The sequence below is a fragment of the Euwallacea similis genome, unplaced genomic scaffold, assembly GCF_039881205.1.
Source record: "Euwallacea similis isolate ESF13 unplaced genomic scaffold, ESF131.1 scaffold_77, whole genome shotgun sequence".
Taxonomy (NCBI): Eukaryota; Metazoa; Arthropoda; class Insecta; order Coleoptera; family Curculionidae; genus Euwallacea; species Euwallacea similis.
In genome coordinates this window covers 9,397-28,479 of record NW_027098702.1, presented here as the reverse complement: position 1 = coordinate 28,479, position 19,083 = coordinate 9,397, and the positions used below count along the sequence as shown (strand labels likewise).

General features: G+C 39.3%; 1 protein-coding gene across 1 annotated transcript; it reads right to left on the bottom strand.

The window, feature by feature from the left end:
• Positions 1 to 260: 260 nt before the first annotated feature.
• LOC136419114 (uncharacterized) lies at positions 261 to 1,325 on the bottom strand. The gene is made up of 2 exons (XM_066405281.1): positions 389 to 1,325; positions 261 to 340 (listed from the first exon to the last, which is right to left on the bottom strand). Exons 1-2 carry the CDS (start codon positions 1,323 to 1,325, stop codon positions 261 to 263), a joined length of 1,017 nt encoding a protein of 338 aa, XP_066261378.1.
• Between the last annotated feature and the right edge of the window lie 17,758 nt (positions 1,326 to 19,083).

Below are 19,083 nucleotides of genomic sequence, written 5' to 3'. Positions count from 1 at the left end.
ATTTTGGCACGAGTTATGTTTTGATCCGTTTTAAGACTCAAAAAAAACACTTTACTTTGAAATTAATTTATTTCAAACAGGACCGATAGTAAACACAACGTTCGCGATACAAGCAAAGACTCACTAAAAAGGCTACTGCGCTTAATGCTACTTCTTATTTATACTAATCGTACGGGTGACGTCATAACAGCGACGCTTGGTGTTACGGGGATGTAACTCCTCCACCCTTAGATGGGCATAAAACCCGAAGTTTCTATGACCTAAATTACTATGTCATTTTCTGGACTCTCGGTCTTTTTGTATTTTAAAACAATAGGCCATAGATACTTTGCTAATAAACCTAATAAGGACAATATTATGATACCATACAATAGGACAGTCCAAATACTGGTTCTGTCGTAGTGAAGGTTAGTATTTAGTAACATTGAATTTTCCTTCTTCTGCAAATCAACCTCATTCTGTAATTCGGCGATATTATTTAAATCTATTTTGCTTAAGTTAGGCAGTTCTATTTTTTGGTATGGCTTTTGATATGTATGATTAATATTTATGTCTAACAAAGGGAAAATTTGAAATTGCCGGTTGGTTTTCCTATTGCCTCTTAAAACTATGTTCCTTATTTTAAGATTACAACGATACTCTAAATCTATTGCGTAAGTTCCATCCAACAGAATGTTACTTTGTGAAGATTTACATGTTTCTAATCCGACAATACTTTTGGTGGTCACCAGGATCCACTTATTATCGTCTATGTTTTGTATTTGTGTTTCCCCCAGGGTAACAGTTATTGATTTACATCGTGTGGCGTTGTGTTCGTAACGCAGGAGTTGTACTTCGCATGGGGAAAAATCGTGGAAGTTATCTATATGTATTTGAGGGCATAGATATTCATTAGGGGATACGTACCGACAGGGTTCGTTCGCGTATCCGAATGTTTGGTCGTTTATCAGTAGATATTCGGATCGGGGTATTATGACTTTGTATACTTCGCCATGTCTTACGGGCAAGGGAAGTAATCGGAATAAATCATAACTAACTTTTTCTACTAATGGAATTTCGATGATGAACGTGATCGAGTTATCTTTGGCGAAACTTTTTATTTCCAAAGTGTTTTCGATAGTTAATAGATTTTCAATGTTGGGCTCGAATGGTAGTTTTCCTAGGGGAATTTGCTCTTTCATTGACTGTAGTTCTGTTAGGAATTCACTTGGGTCGATTATGGTGTTATGGAAGGTGTTTAATTTAGCAAAGGTAATTGCCTCTTCGATATTTGAAAGTATATCGTAAATATTCTGGTAAAAGACGGTAATTTGGGTGATAATCATTTGGATACGATAGAACTCAAAAAGGTTTGTTTCCTTGACCTCGATCTGATTGACGACATCTATTATTTGTCTAATACGTGACTCCAATATAATTTGGTTATGGGATACATTTCTTATTGTTTCTCTGAAATTGATTATTGATTTAGAAAAAAGAGTCATTTGCTTGTCAATGGCGGATTTTAAATCGTTTTGGTTTTGTTTAAGGATTTCCATGTTTTGGTCGATACGTTTTGCGTCATCTTGGTCTAGGTTCCCCGTTATTGTTTTTATGATTGATCCTAAGGCGTTTATAAGAGCTCGTTTCGTTCTTAATTTGTTCGGGAAGATTTGATTTATCTGACGGATGATTTTGTGTTTTAAGCTAGTAGTCACAACAAGGGAATTGTGGTATTCGAGTTTATAGTCAGTGAAGTTATTTAGGGTTTTGACGAGTAAGTCGAATTGGGTATTAATTTTTGCGAATTCTTGTAATAGTTCGGTCATGTCGTACGTTTGGATAAAGTGCCAGTGGTCAATAGTCTTCTGGGCCTTGCCTAACTTGTAGGGTAGTACACCGGGGTTGGATTTTAAGTTGATGTACTGGGATTTTCCATGCGCGAGGGGCCATCTGTAAAGAGGGGTTTCTTTAGTTCCTTGATATGTGCTATTTCAATTTTGTAGGGGCTTCGCGTGCTTTGGATTTTTACCTTATTATGTTCTAATTTTTCTATGATTATAAACGGTCCGCTGAATCTTGGGTTCTTTTTGTTTCGAGAGTTTAAATTTCGGTAGACCTTTTGGTTGACCTTAAAATCGGGGGATTCGTTTCCTTTGTGATTCCTTTTGGCAATAACTTTCTCCTTATTACTTTCCATTTTCTTCACGACATCTTCGCATAATGCATCGACTTTGGCTTTATGAGAGGAGACGTAGTCTGAGTAAAACGTTGTTGATATGAGGTCAAAAGGGTCTCTTGTATTTGTGTGTCCCAGGATGAGTTCGTGGGGTGTGAAATTTGTTACGCTACTTTTAGTGCTGTTGTATGCGATTATGGCATATGGAATTAGTTCAGTAATCGGTTTTGTGTCGTCCTTTTGTTTTAGGATTCTGAGGTGTTCAATCAATGTAGAGTGGAAGCGTTCCACTGGTGCGTTAGATTCGTGGTGTCTAGGGGTCGTGAAGTGAATGTTAATTTTTTGGGTTTTCAACAATTCCTTCAATAGTTCGTTGTTAAATTCTTTGCCATTATCACAAGTGACTGTCTCAGGGCATCCGAAGAATGAGAAGAAGTTGACGAGTTTATCGCACACCGATTTCGCGTTTTTGTCATACGGATATGCTTGTCCAAATTTGGAAAATTTATCGAAGATTGTCAGGAAATTTTGTGCTTCGAATGTAAAGGTGTCGATATGTATCATCTGAAAGGGTTTGCTAGGTGTTTCTGTTCTTGTAAGAGGAATGTAAGATTTGAAACGGCAGTATTTTGACGTTTGGCAAATGGTGCAATCATTGATATATTTTGTCACGTCTTCTTTTAGCTTGGGCCAGTAATAAAGGGCTTTAAGGCGTTGGTACGTTTCGTTGATGCCTCTGTGGTTCTGCTTGCCTTCGTGTTGGTGGGTGATGAGCATGATTTTTTCTTCCGGGTCTGCGATGTTGTGTAGCAGTTTGGTGCATATTCTTATTTGTAGATTTTGAAAATATTTTAGGCATACATCTATAAATGGGGACATTAAGTCTTTGTCGACGAAGTATACGTAACAGGGCTTTTTGCAAGTGAGATATTCTTGAATAAATTGTTTAATAGTGTCTGGGTTATTTGATACGTCTACGTGACTTATTACGTGATTCTCATAGCGTTCTTTGTTAAATTTTATCTGCACGTGTGGAGATTTCTTTATCAGGAATTGCAGGTGCTTGTTGTTTATAATTTCGTCTAGAATGCTGAGTCCTGGATTCTCGCGGTCAGCGTCTTGGCTGTGTACTGTTTCATCGGCGGTTGCTGCGTCAGGCGGACGTAGTTGAATATCGGAGATGATATTTATTTTCTGCTGGCTAGTCCCGGGTCTGTTATCAAAGTTGGTTTCTTCGAAGTTGGTGTTTCCTGCGACTGTTTCTAAGTAGTCTTTGATGTCGTCGTCAGAGTTACCAGGGTTATTCAAAATTGACTCGTTCTCGTAAATATTCAGTTGTATCCTGGACAGGGCATCTGCGTTAGTGTTCTGGCGTCCCTTCTTGTATATTATCTGGTAATCGAACTCTTCTAGTCTCAATCGCCATCTCACCAATTTTGAGTTAGGTTCCTTCAGGTTAAAAAGCCATACTAGGGGCCTATGGTCTGTGTAAATGTAAAACTTGCGGCCAAATAAGTAGGGGCGGAAATATTTACATGCCCAAACTATTGCTAGTAATTCTTTCTCGATTGTCGAATATTTGGTTTCCGAATCATTTAGGGTCCTAGATGCATAGGCTATGGGTCGATCATTAGGTATTGGACCTTGCGATAAAACAGCTCCGATTGCATAGTTACTCGCATCCGTGGTCAATAGAAAGGGTTTCGAGAAGTCGGGGTATTGTAAGACGGGGAAATTTATTAGAATTTGTTTGCAGTGGTTAAAAGAATTAACGAATTCAGGGTTATGTATTATCTTAACATTTTTCTTGAGGCAGTTGGTCAGTGGCTTTGTAATTTTAGCAAAATCTTTAATAAAGCGTCTATAGTATCCGACTAATCCTAGGAATGACTTTATCTCTCGGGTAGTTTTGGGAATAGGAAAGTTTTTCACTGCATTGATCTTGTCGGGATTCGGCTTTACTCCGTCTCGACTCACAACGTGTCCTAAGTACTGTACCTCTTTCCTTAGAAACTCGGACTTGTCAAGTTGGATCTTAAACTTTGAGTCTCTCAGTCGTTTAAAAACGTTTCTTAGATTTTCGATATGTTCTTGCAGGCTTGTACTAAAGATGATCACATCGTCTAAGTAGACTAGACATGTTTCATTTTGTAGTCCTCGTAGGATGTTGTTCATCACGCGTTGGAAGGTCGCCGGGGCGTTTTTGAGGCCGAAGGGCATTCGTAGAAATTCGTAATGCCCGGTGTCCGTAGTAAAAGCTGTTTTGCCAATGTCTTCATCATGCATTTGGATTTGGTGAAATCCATTTGCTAAGTCCAGTGTCGTGAAATAATGGGCTTTGCCTAGTTTGTCAAGTATTTCGTTGATATTAGGCAAAGGGAATTTATCATCTACTGTCTGTTCGTTCAGCTTTCGGTAGTCGATGACCATTCGCCACTTTTGTTTCTTAGATTGGTCTAGTTTTTTTGGCACGATCCAAATAGGCGATGACCATGGTGAATTTGAATCTCGGATGATATTTTGATGTAATAATTCGGAAACTTGCTTTTTTACCTCGGCACGATGTACTTCGGGGTACCTATACGTCTTAGTAAAAATGGGAGTTTCGTCTTTGACCTTTATCCTGTGTTTTATTGAATTAGTAAAAGTTAACGGGATGTTTTCGCAATGGAAAATATCACGGAATTCGTAGCATAGTTTGGAGATCTGTTCCCTTTCTTCGGAATTGCAGTGGTCAAGTCTAATTTTTCTTAGGTTATCCTTGAGCAATTGGTCAGTGGTTTGTCCGGCAGAATTTTGAGTTAAGGGGTGATCTATGAAGTTTAATTCGTTCGTGTTTATTGGTTCTATGTTGAACGTTTCGAGAAGTTGCAGGTTTATCGGATTTTCTCTAGGGTTTAAGGCGGTAGTCAGGGCTGTATTGTTTTGAACTCGTACTAGGCATTCTGGAATTTCGAGGTGTCCTAGTTTTTGATAAGGGATTATGCCGTATCCGTTGGACATTTTGACTGGAATTCTGATTTGCTGGATACTCCTAGGGCTTATTACGTAATTGAAATCGTGGTAATTAATATCTCGGGGTTGAGGGGTTTTCGCATCGTGGTAAACAGGTAGTGTTGTTCCGGGTAAGTTTAAAGTATTCGCTTTGAAATCGATTTTGGCGTCTAATTGTTTCATAAGATCAAGTCCTATGAGTCCTTCAAATTTTGGGGAGAATTCGAAAAGGAAAAATTTATGTGAACCTGGTGTTTGTAACGTGGGGAATATTGGTAGTGTGATAGTTTCGTTATGAAAAGAAGTTGCGTGGGCGGTCTGAACTTGAAAGAGTTCTTCCTGAATTAAATGGGGAAATTTCTGATAAGCAATTTGGGGTTTTAGGAAGCTTCTAGTGCTACCAGTGTCTAACAAGAATTTAGATTTGAGTTCGGGTATCAGGATGTATGGTAATTGGGTGTCATGGTTGTTTAAGAATATTACGTCGTGTTTGTGCTCTGACCGGTTAAAGGAAAATTTAGGTTTTCCTCTTGGGTATCTTTTTCAATATCGGGTTGCTGATAATCGATGTCATGATACAGATGATTCTGGTCAAATGGTGCATTAAAATGATCCTCAACGAGATTTAAGTCGTAGGGGTTCTCGGGAGGTTCCTCGATAGGTACGTCAATGTGATCGGGGTGTTCAGGTGTTTGAGGGAATACTTCCTGATTATACAGTTCTTGGCTTATAAAATTCTTTTTGTTGCCGTTAATCAAGGTGTTACCAGAACTGGTGTCCATGGGTTCAAATTTACGACTGATGTTAGATCTTTGGGACGCTTGTCCAAAGGGTTTAGGGGCAAATCCATTAGGTCGAAAAGCATTGGACTGGTTACTGAAAGGGCCGTTTGCTTTTGGCAAATAGCTTGGGAAACTAGAATTTGAGAACTGTGGTTTTGGGAAGTTGTTTTGTTGTGGGAAGCTCGGGAATGTTCGAGATGAATTGAAGTTGTTTGCCCATTGCGTTGGGGGTGCATTTGAAGTTTGAGGGTTACGGCTGAAATGGCTTGGGAAACTGGGTCTATTCATGGGCGTGGAACTAGAATTGTGAAATCTATTGGGTGGTTTTTGACTTTGCCCGAAATTTTGTGTAGTTTTGAAGCGAATAAAATTTTCCTCTTCTTTCACAAATGACATGGCTTGTTCCAAACTCGATGGGGTTTTTAATCTTACTACAAGTTGGAGGTTATACGGTAATCCATTGATGAACGTTTTTAGTGCAAATTCGTCGTAGTGATTAATCTTAATTAATTTTGTTTCATTGGTATCTGGGCCAGCGTTAAGTTTAGCAAATAGTAAACTCCTTGAATCTTGAATTCTCATGCCAAATTGCAAGGGAGATTCGGTTTTAAAAGGTTTTAAATTAATTAAGTCTTGTATTAGACAGTCTATAGATCTTTGATCCGCGAAACTGAGGGTCAAAACATCCTTTATGAGTGCCCAAGAATTTAATTCGACACGTGAAGAAATTAATTCGGCTGCTCTACCAGTCAATTTACTAAGTATCGTATCGAACAGGCAAATATTTATGGGATCATTTGGTTCTGCACGGTTAAAAAAAGCTTTTAACAGATTTTCCACAGCGGTAATAAATCTATTTAGTAAGCGAGGGTTACCGTCAAAATGTGGGATGTTATCAGACTGATATTTCAACAATTGGTAATTTACTGGGGGCATGTTGCTATTAGAATGGAGCGATATGTTATTAAATAAATCACTAAGATCAATTTCGTTTATCGGCTCAATCGTGAAGGCTCGGTTTTAGCAAAGTTAATACAATCGCTTCCTATTACTATTCTACTTAAAGTCTAATGCTAACAAAATGACAATTGATTAAACTTACAGCAAAATGAAGATTATTAGCTTCATGAAGTCTCTCGATGAGGCGATGGTCTTCGTCTTTGGGCTTCTCAGGATTGGCGATTTTTGTCCACCTGCGAAGGGTCCTACGAAGTACTGGAACTGGTCGATATGCTCTCGAACAGTGTCCAGGGCCTGTGGAGCTTGCTGTCTCGTCGTTGATTTGATCGGTGGTCCTTCGGGTTTCCTTAAGTCCTTTTGGAGTAGAATTCTTCTTTGAGCAAATTCTTGAAAGAAACCGTTCAAAATATGCCCTTTTGAACGTCTCAAAAATCCGAACGACTGCGCCAGTTATGTTTTGATCCGTTTTAAGACTCAAAAAAAACACTTTACTTTGAAATTAATTTATTTCAAACAGGACCGATAGTAAACACAACGTTCGCGATACAAGCAAAGACTCACTAAAAAGGCTACTGCGCTTAATGCTACTTCTTATTTATACTAATCGTACGGGTGACGTCATAACAGCGACGCTTGGTGTTACGGGGATGTAACTCACGTTTTCATCAATTTGGTGCAATTTGAATCCAAAATAGACAGATTTGGCCGAAATAAGCCAAATCGGCCGATTTGAGCAAATTCCTTGATGAAACGATCGTTTCTGACCGATTTCGCTCGTTTCTGCCTGTTTTAGTCATTTTGGCACGTTTTCATCAATTTGGTGCAATTTGAATCCAAAATAGACAGATTTGGCCGAAATAAGCCAAATCGGCCGATTTGAGCAAATTCAGAGATGAAACGATCGTTTCTGACCGATTTCGCTCGTTTCTGCCTGTTTTAGTCATTTTGGCACGTTTTCATCAATTTGGTGCAATTTGAATCCAAAATAGACAGATTTGGCCGAAATAAGCCAAATCGGACGATTTGAGCAAATTCCTGGATGAAACGATCGTTTCTGACCGATTTCGCTCGTTTCTGCCTGTTTTAGTCATTTTGGCACGTTTCCATCCATTAGGTTCTGTTTCCATCCAAAATACACAGATTTGGCCGAAATAAGCCAAATCGGCCGATTTGAGCAAATTCAGAGATGAAACGATCGTTTCTGACCGATTTCGCTCGTTTCTGCCTGTTTTAGTCATTTTGGCACGTTTTCATCAATTTGGTGCAATTTGAATCCAAAATAGACAGATTTGGCCGAAATAAGCCAAATCGGCCGATTTGAGCAAATTCCTTGATGAAACGATCGTTTCTGACCGATTTCGCTCGTTTCTGCCTGTTTTAGTCATTTTGGCACGTTTTCATCAATTTGGTGCAATTTGAATCCAAAATAGACAGATTTGGCCGAAATAAGCCAAATCGGCCGATTTGAGCAAATTCAGAGATGAAACGATCGTTTCTGACCGATTTCGCTCGTTTCTGCCTGTTTTAGTCATTTTGGCACGTTTTCATCAATTTGGTGCAATTTGAATCCAAAATAGACAGATTTGGCCGAAATAAGCCAAATCGGACGATTTGAGCAAATTCCTGGATGAAACGATCGTTTCTGACCGATTTCGCTCGTTTCTGCCTGTTTTAGTCATTTTGGCACGTTTCCATCCATTAGGTTCTGTTTCCATCCAAAATACACAGATTTGGCCGAAATAAGCCAAATCGGCCGATTTGAGCAAATTCAGAGATGAAACGATCGTTTCTGACCGATTTCGCTCGTTTCTGCCTGTTTTAGTCATTTTGGCACGTTTTCATCAATTTGGTGCTATTTCAACCCAAAACAGACAGATTTGGCCGAAATAAGCCAAATCGGTCGATTTGAGCAAATTCAGAGATGAAACCATCGTTTCTGACCGATTTCGCACGTTTCTGCCTGTTTTAGTCATTTTGGCACGTTTTCATCAATTTGGTGCAATTTGTATCCAAAATAGACAGATTTGGCCGAAATAAGCCAAATCGGCCGATTTGAGCAAATTCCTGGATGAAACGATCGTTTCTGACCGATTTCGCTCGTTTCTGCCTGTTTTAGTCATTTTGGCACGTTTTCATCAATTTGGTGCAATTTGTATCCAAAATAGACAGATTTGGCCGAAATAAACCAAATCGGCCGATTTGAGCAAATTCCTTGATGAAACGATCGTTTCTGACCGATTTCGCTCGTTTCTGCCTGTTTTAGTCATTTTGGCACGTTTTCATCCATTAGGTTCTGTTTCCATCCAAAATAGACAGATTTGGCCGATATAAGCCAAATCGGCCGATTTGAGCAAATTCAGAGATGAAACGATCGTTTCTGACCGATTTCGCTCGTTTCTGCCTGTTTTAGTCATTTTGGCACGTTTTCATCAATTTGGTGCAATTTGAATCCAAAATAGACAGATTTGGCCGAAATAAGCCAAATCGACCGATTTGAGCAAATTCCTGGATGAAACGATCGTTTCTGACCGATTTCGCTCGTTTCTGCCTGTTTTAGTCATTTTGGCACGTTTTCATCAATTTGGTGCAATTTGTATCCAAAATAGACAGATTTGGCCGAAATAAGCCAAATCGGCCGATTTGAGCAAATTCCTGGGTGAAACGATCGTTTCTGACCGATTTCGCTCGTTTCTGCCTGTTTTAGTCATTTTGGCACGTTTTCATCAATTTGGTGCAATTTGTATCCAAAATAGACAGATTTGGCCGAAATAAGCCAAATCGGCCGATTTGAGCAAATTCCTTGATGAAACGATCGTTTCTGACCGATTTCGCTCGTTTCTGCCTGTTTTAGTCATTTTGGCACGTTTTCATCCATTAGGTTCTGTTTCCATCCAAAATAGACAGATTTGGCCGAAATAAGCCAAATCGACCGATTTGAGCAAATTCCTGGATGAAACGATCGTTTCTGACCGATTTCGCTCGTTTCTGCCTGTTTTAGTCATTTTGGCACGTTTTCATCAATTTGGTGCAATTTGTATCCAAAATAGACAGATTTGGCCGAAATAAGCCAAATCGGCCGATTTGAGCAAATTCCTGGGTGAAACGATCGTTTCTGACCGATTTCGCTCGTTTCTGCCTGTTTTAGTCATTTTGGCACGTTTTCATCAATTTGGTGCAATTTGTATCCAAAATAGACAGATTTGGCCGAAATAAGCCAAATCGGCCGATTTGAGCAAATTCCTTGATGAAACGATCGTTTCTGACCGATTTCGCTCGTTTCTGCCTGTTTTAGTCATTTTGGCACGTTTTCATCCATTAGGTTCTGTTTCCATCCAAAATAGACAGATTTGGCCGAAATAAGCCAAATCGGCCGATTTGAGCAAATTCAGAGATGAAACGATCGTTTCTGACCGATTTCGCTCGTTTCTGCCTGTTTTAGTCATTTTGGCACGTTTTCATCAATTTGGTGCAATTTGAATCCAAAATAGACAGATTTGGCCGAAATAAGCCAAATCGGCCGATTTGAGCAAATTCCTTGAAGAAACGATCGTTTCTGACCGATTTCGCTCGTTTCTGCCTGTTTTAGTCATTTTGGCACGTTTTCATCCATTAGGTTCTGTTTCCATCCAAAATAGACAGATTTGGCCGAAATAAGCCAAATCGGCCGATTTGAGCAAATTCAGAGATGAAACGATCGTTTCTGACCGATTTCGCTCGTTTCTGCCTGTTTTAGTCATTTTGGCACGTTTTCATTAATTTGGTGCAATTTGAATCCAAAATAGACAGATTTGGCCGAAATAAGCCAAATCGACCGATTTGAGCAAATTCCTGGATGAAACGATCGTTTTTGACCGATTTCGCTCGTTTCTGCCTGTTTTAGTCATTTTGGCACGTTTTCATCCATTAGGTTCTGTTTCCATCCAAAATAGACAAGTTACCATGTGGGATTCCACGACACAGGGAATAAATGCTGACACCGAATTATTTTATTATAAATAGAATAGCGAGGATGTACGCGGGCATTATTGTGGTCGAAGACAGTACGTAGTATTTACTTTAAGATATTTTTGTAAAATTTGTGAAATAAATTTTTTTTAAAAACGTCTCCCGTCGTTGTGGAAATATAAGTGGCGCAGTCGTGACGGATAAGTTTTCGGGCTTGTTTTCGAATCGATCGATAACAAACTAACCGCGAACTTCCGAACCAAGAAGATAAGAAGAAAGAAGAAGGAAAAAGAAGTTGAAGCAGTTCTGCAGACACCAGTACTCCTTGAGGACCAGACAAGCATCGCTGACCCAAGAGTCTACCTGACAGTAATGTTCCTGAGAAGCATCGCTGTATTATTGTAAGTGCAATTGATAAGTTGATGTCTAGTGTGGATCAATTATTGGATCAATTAGAAACCCTTAATCTTAAGGAACCTTTAACTGACTTCGACCCCGATACTCCTAAAAAACCCAAATCACACTCTCCTAGTAATACTTTGCGTGTTAAAATGGCCGAATTCAAGGCAGAATATATAAAATGTATTCCAGAATTCGATGGCAATCCGAATGATTTAGGGAGGTATTTGGCAGTTTGTGATTCGGTTATTGACTCGTTTTATCTACCCCAACAACCCAATCATTTCCAAAACGTATACTTGTTGAATTGTATTATCGGGAAGCTGACCGGAAATGCAAAATTGGTTTTGGGTACGCAAAACGTAACCACATGGGCCGAATTAAAGCGAATTTTAAGTCGACATTTTGCAGACCAGAGAGACGAGGCATGTCTAAACAGAGATTTGGTCATGCTCCGTCAGCAAAATTCCGAGAGCCCAAACCAATTTTACGACCGAGTCCTTCACCTCTTGAATCTTTTATGCTCGTATGTCAATACACACGAAGCAACAGAGCACGCGAAAAATTTAAAACGAAACTTATACAACGAATTAGCGTTGAAAACGTTTTTATCGGGACTCAAGGAGCCCCTGGGCACTACAATCAGATGTATGCGCCCTGCTGATCTCCCCACTGCTCTACAATTCGTGACCGAGGAATACAACATACATTATTTTCAGTCAAGCACAAGACCCCAAAATTCAACGAGACAATTTACCCCACCACAAAGGGCACATAATAATCAACAATTTAGAAAATCGTACTTTAACTCATTTAACCCTAACACAACCAGTAATTCATTTGGGACATTCCAAACATCCCCTTTCAGGCCGAACAGTTTTCAGAACCAACAATCACCCCCTTTCAGACCGAACAATTTTCAGAATCAACAATTTCCTCACAACCCCCAAAGTTTCGGGCAAGGAACCACTACAAATGTCTTCAGGCCTAACCAAAATAAACCTTTACCGAAACCAGTTCCTATGAGCGTATCGACACGTAATACCTCAAGAACATCTAGACCCCAATCAAATTTCAATCCCAGAAGCTTTAATAAATTTAGCCCTAATCAAACCCCAAACTTTACCGTGGAAGAATTGTATCATACCACGGAAGAATTTGATAATGCCGAGGACGTAATGGGAAGTTATACGCCGCAAAGAAATCCGAAACCCACATGGGAACATCCGTTGCAAAGCGACCGGTATTCGGAAAACGCAATGTCAGCAAATTCCTCAACAGAGGATGTGAACATAAATTTTCCTATGCCGTGCCTCGACAACAAAGAAACATAACGCCAGAAATAATTCAATTAAACAATGTTAGTACGAGTGAGTTATCTTACGTTACATTCCCTGAAAATAAAATGAAATTTTTAATTGATAGTGGATCGACGAAATCTTTTATTAATCCGGACTTAGCAAATAAATTTTTCAAAAAGCACATTAAGCTTGATCCGTTCATTGTGTCTACCATATTTCAGCAATCGGCTCATCAGTATAGTGCTGATATACCGACTTCAAAATTATTCAATTTACCAACAGAAACTCACATGAAATTCTACCTTTTTAAGTTTCACAATGTATTTGATGGGTTAATCGGAATCGATAACCTAAAAAATTTACAAGCGAAAATCGATTATGGTCATGGGTATTTAATAACACCTTACGCTAAAATACCGCTGAACTTTTACAAGACAAAAAATCAAATAAACAACGTAACAATAAGTCCTCGTACTGAACAGGTTATTAGGTTAAGAACTAGTATTAAGCAGGGTAGCGTAGTTATTCCATATCAAAAATTAAATAACTGCGAAATTCCCAACTCCATATTAATGGCTAGGAATGGTGAAGCACTCACCACAATAATTAATAATACGTGTGATCCTATTACCTTGGATTTGTCGGAGCCGTTTGAGGTAGAGAAATATGAAGAGGAATATGAAGACTTACCCGAATTCGAGGTAAACAATTATAGTATAGGTTCGGAATCAAAACGGAAATTGGAATATTCTCAAATTCGAACTGAACATTTGAATGCCGAAGAAAAGGAAAAAATTTTAAAGTTATGCGACGAGTTTGCAGATATATTTTATCAAGAAGGTGAGCCACTGACGTTTACCAGTAAAATCAAGCACTCTATTAAAACCCTAGACGAACAGCCAGTGTACGCAAAGACGTACAGATACCCCTTTGTGCACAAACAGGAGGTAGAAAATCAAATCGGAAAAATGTTGGAACAAAATATTATAAGGCCCAGCAACTCGCCATGGTCGGCCCCAATTTGGGTGGTTCCGAAAAAACGAGATGCATCAGGCAAACAAAAATGGCGAGTCTGCGTCGATTTTAGAAAGCTGAATGAGAAAACAGTGGATGATAAGTACCCCCTTCCGAACATCACCGACCTGCTGGACAAGTTAGGGAAGTGCCAATACTTCAGCACTCTCGACCTGGCCAGTGGGTTCCATCAGATTGAGATGGAGGAGAGTGATGTTCAAAAAACAGCCTTCAGCACAGAACACGGGCACTTCGAGTACACAAGAATGCCGTTCGGGTTAAAAAATGCCCCTGCAACGTTCCAGCGAGTGATGGACAACATTCTAAGGGGCATCCAAAACGAAAAGTGTCTTGTGTACCTTGATGACATCATAATATTTTCTACCTCGCTGCAGGAACACTTAGAACGACTCAGGGCTGTATTTAAAAGGTTAAGAGAATCTAATTTTAAGATTCAGCTTGATAAGAGCGAATTCTTAAGAAAAGAAGTCGCATATTTGGGACATGTGGTGACCCGAGATGGGGTAAAACCGAACCCTGACAAAGTTAACGCAATAAAATTATACCCCATACCGACCACCACCAAACAAATAAAGGGATTCTTAGGACTTTTAGGTTACTACAGAAGGTTTATAAACAATTTTGCGAAGTTAACCAAACCTTTAACTAAATGCCTTAAAAAGGGAGCGAAAATCGAACACAATAAGGAATTTATTGATTGCTTCGAAACGTGTAAGGATTTATTGACGAATGAACCCATTCTTCAATACCCGGACATGAATAAACCATTTAATTTGACCTGCGATGCGAGCAACGTAGCCCTCGGTGCCGTCCTATCGCAAGGGCCAATAGGTCAGGACCTTCCAGTGGCATATGCGTCAAGAACCCTGAATGATTCGGAACAAAGATATTCTACCATCGAGAAAGAGTGCCTATGCCTAGTATGGGCCACAAAATATTTTAGGCCGTATTTATTCGGCAGGAAATTCCGAATCATCACAGACCATAAACCGCTCCAATGGTTGTTCAATCTAAAGGATCCATCCTCAAAACTCCTCAGATGGCGAATTAAGTTAGAGGAGTACGATTATGAAATTATCTACAAAAAGGGAAAGTTAAATACAAACGCCGATGCATTAAGCCGAATCGAGCTGCATACAAAGGAAACAGATAATTTTTCAAGCTTAGTGGAATACATGGAAGAATTTAATAAGACGCTGCGAAACCGACATTCCGACGAAAACACAGGCCACCTGCAACAGGATAATCTGGATCGGATTTCAATGATAGCCCAACCTGACCTCGACCGACAGGAAGCTCAGGCGGTTGAACCAATAGACGTGGGAAATACTGATGATGAGAATACTGCACATTCCAACGATGAACAACATCCTGTGGTCGGCATACCGATTCAGGAAACGGCAATAAATTACGGAGCGAATCAAATCATAATATCTCAAGTATTCCACTCGCCGGCAAAAACAAAGAAGGTGATATTATTTGGAAAGAAAAGAAGATTTATCTTACAACTATCTGAGAACAATTTCGAGTATGATCTGATGAAGTTTATCACGGAATACGTTGACCCCCAAAAATTATACTCTTTATACTTTGAAAATCCTGATATGTACCCGCAATTCAGCGAAGTTATTAGAAAGAATTTTAAGTGGCCATCGTTGAAATTTAAAAGATGTACGATCAAATTAATTGACGTAACGGAAGAGAGCGAGATACCAGAATTAATTCAAGCTTACCACGAGGGAAAAACAAACCATCGAGGTATTGAAGAAACGGAGCAAAGAATCAAAGGAAAATATTACTGGCCAAACATCAAGAATTCCATACAAACGTACATCAATCAATGCGAGGTATGCCAACGAAGCAAGTATGCCCGGAACCCTATCAAAATGAAAATGAATATCACCCCAACAGCGGCCAAACCATTTGAAATCATACATTTAGATACGTATACTTTAGACAAAACCAAATTTTTAACAATAATCGACAGTTTTTCTAAGTATGCACAGGCGTATCAACTAAACTCTCTAGCGGCTTCAGAGATAGCGGACAACCTAGTTCTGTTCTTTTCCCATCATGGCATCCCAACACAAGTAATTGTAGATAACGGGACGGAATTCAAAAACACAGTTATAACGGAACTATTGCAACTTCACAAAATTAATATTCATTTTTGTTCACCTGACCATCCCCAATCCAATGGAATGGTGGAACGGTTGCATTCAACTTTAACGGAGCACGTAAGACTTTTGGACAACCAAGGCCAGCGAGAGACACCGATAGCAAGGAAAGTAAAGTACGCAATATTAGCGTACAACCACACAATACATTCTACGACAAATTTTAAACCTATTGACGTCATTAGTGGACACATTAGCAAAGAAGATCCTTTTAATATAAGCCTGGATCAAGTATTAATGACAAATTACGTGGCTGAGCACAAGGACCGAACTAAGGCCTTATATTCAAAGTTGAATCAATCCCTAATGGAAGAAAAAGAGAAAAGAACAGAAAAATTAAACGAGAATAGGGATGAACCTACTATCTTTATACCTGACACACAAGCATACGTAGCGAGACATTCGAGAACTAAATTAGGCGATACCTTTCAGAGTCCAACAAAAATTGAAACCGTAAATCCAACCCGAAAAACGGTTTCGACACCAAACCAGGGAAAGGTTCACATGGACAATCTCAAACGCCCTTTTAGGAATAGATACAGTTTTCATAGGGACGAATAGATTAAGTGGTATAAATAATTAAATATTAGAATGATAGTTTAACATATATATATATAGTTTTGTAATTATATTTCAGTATCTGTACATATGTGCTGGGAGCGCCAGAAGTCATCAAAATCCGCGAATTAACAGACAACCCAGGTATCATGCCTATTAAAATAGGGAAAACCAAGGTTATACACCACACTTACATCTTGATTCACTATTACGATCTAGACCCTATAATAAAGCAGACAAAAACATTGCGCGAACGAACGACAACCATCTCAACATACTTAAATGTGACTACACAGTATGAAAAATACTCTGTTAGAATCAGAAATTCCTTAGAAATGCTAAGATTTATCCAAGAGAGAGTTGAAAGAAAGTTGAGCGAAGTCATTCCTCACACACCAAGAAAGAAGCGCGGACTAGTAAACGCATTAGGGTCAATATTTAAGGCAATATCGGGAAACTTGGACGCATCAGACGGAGAAAAGTACGATAACCTTATTAAACAACTAGAGACGAACCAACAGACATTGCAGACGGAAATAATAAATCAAGGTTCTCTATCCAACTCGGTAGTAGAAAGATTCAATAACACAGTTCAACAATTATACAGAAACGATAGGTTGATCGAAGAGAAAATTAACCAAATACAGCCATATCTAGAAGAAGTAGCGCATGGCAGGAATTTTGCGATGTTCAAGGAATTATGCGACGAATTTATAAACCTATATGAGATAATCGACTCTATTCTCCAAGATATCGAAAACTCACTAGTATTTTCTAGATTAGGGATTATGCATCCAAGTATTATTACTAATGGCGAATTGTACACAGAATTGAAAGCCCTTCAGGAACAGCTTGGGGAAGGTCAATTACCTCTACCGGTAACTAAAAATAATATACCCTTATTCGAGAAAATCATAAAGTTAGAATGCTTTATATTAAGCAATAAAATCACGCATATCCTACATACGCCCATAGTTCACGCCCAATCCTTTGATTATTTCCATTTGTATTCGATTCCCATCCAAAAACGAAGTCTGTTGAAAGTTATAGTACCACAGAGTAAATTCCTTGCAATAAATCAATTGCACTACATGTACAACGAGGAAGGTTGTCAGAAAATCACAGTAGACCTATACTTATGCCCAAAGAATGATTTACAAGCTATTGAAGAAGATGCCCCCTGTGAAGTCAAGCTAATACATCAAGAAAAGGACACATCGACCTGCCGTCAAGTTGAGGTCAAGATCGTGGAGCCCGTGTTAAACCAATTGGACTACACAGACCAATGGATCATGATACTTCCAAGGAAAGAGGCCATCCAGCTGTCCTGCCCTGAAATGCAGAATGAAAAAAGGAACCTTATTGGGTCATTCATATGTCACATCCCACCAGAATGCCGTATAGTAGTGAAATCCCAAACAGCCATGAATGAAATGAAGATAATAAAACCAACATCGGAACCTGTGCTCTTCCCAGATTTAGCTGAGGAAGACATCACCCTACCTGTTCTAAACCTGAGCCTGCACCTACCCAGCATAAAACTGGACGACCTTTATAGACTAAAGGAAAAAATACTGCAGACGAACCACCAACAACCCTTAACGTTCGGGAACATAGCCACCTACCCGAGCCTATGGACAATTTTGATATATGTGCTCATAGCAAGTAGCTGCTTTATAATTACATGCAGATGGCTGAAGCGAAGGAAAGACAGAAGACCAACCCAGACTATGGAGGAATTGAGGGAGGCTATCCAACTTCCCTGCCAGGCATAGAAGTTGCATCTTAGGGGGGAGGAGTTACCATGTGGGATTCCACGACACAGGGAATAAATGCTGACACCGAATTATTTTATTATAAATAGAATAGCGAGGATGTACGCGGGCATTATTGTGGTCGAAGACAGTACGTAGTATTTACTTTAAGATATTTTTGTAAAATTTGTGAAATAAATTTTTTTTAAAAACGTCTCCCGTCGTTGTGGAAATATAAGTGACAGATTTGGCCGAAATAAGCCAAATCGGCCGATTTGAGCAAATTCAGAGATGAAACGATCGTTTCTGACCGATTTCGCTCGTTTCTGCCTGTTTTAGTCATTTTGGCACGTTTTCATCAATTTGGTGCAATTTGAATCCAAAATAGACAGATTTGGCCGAAATAAGCCAAATCGACCGATTTGAGCAAATTCCTGGATGAAACGATCGTTTCTGACCGATTTCGCTCGTTTCTGCCTGTTTTAGTCATTTTGGCACGTTTTCATCCATTAGGTTCTGTTTCCATCCAAAATAGACAGATTTGGCCGAAATAAGCCAAATCGGCCGATTTGAGCAAATTCAGAGATGAAACGATCGTTTCTGACCGATTTCGCTCGTTTCTGCCTGTTTTAGTCATTTTGGCACGTTTTCATCAATTTGGTGCAATTTGAATCCAAAATAGACAGATTTGGCCGAAATAAGCCAAATCGACCGATTTGAGCAAATTCCTGGATGAAACGATCGTTTCTGACCGATTTCGCTCGTTTCTGCCTGTTTTAGTCATTTTGGCACGTTTTCATCCATTAGGTTCTGTTTCCAACCAAAATAGACAGATTTGGCCGAAATAAGCCAAATCGGCCGATTTGAGCAAATTCAGAGATGAAACGATCGTTTCTGATCGATTTCGCTCGTTTCTGCCTGTTTTAGTCATTTTGGCACGTTTTCATCAATTTGGTGCAATTTGAATCCAAAATAGACAGATTTGGCCGAAATAAGCCAAATCGACCGATTTGAGCAAAT

Excerpts from the sequence above, each read along its gene's own strand:
- LOC136419114 (XM_066405281.1), bottom strand. The coding sequence starts at position 1,325 with ATGATTATCACCCAAATTACCGTCTTTTACCAGAATATTTACGATATA. Across the intron at positions 341-388 it reads CCTTCACTACGACAGAACCA|GTTTATTAGCAAAGTATCTA; the intron begins GTATTTGGACTG and ends TGTCCTTATTAG.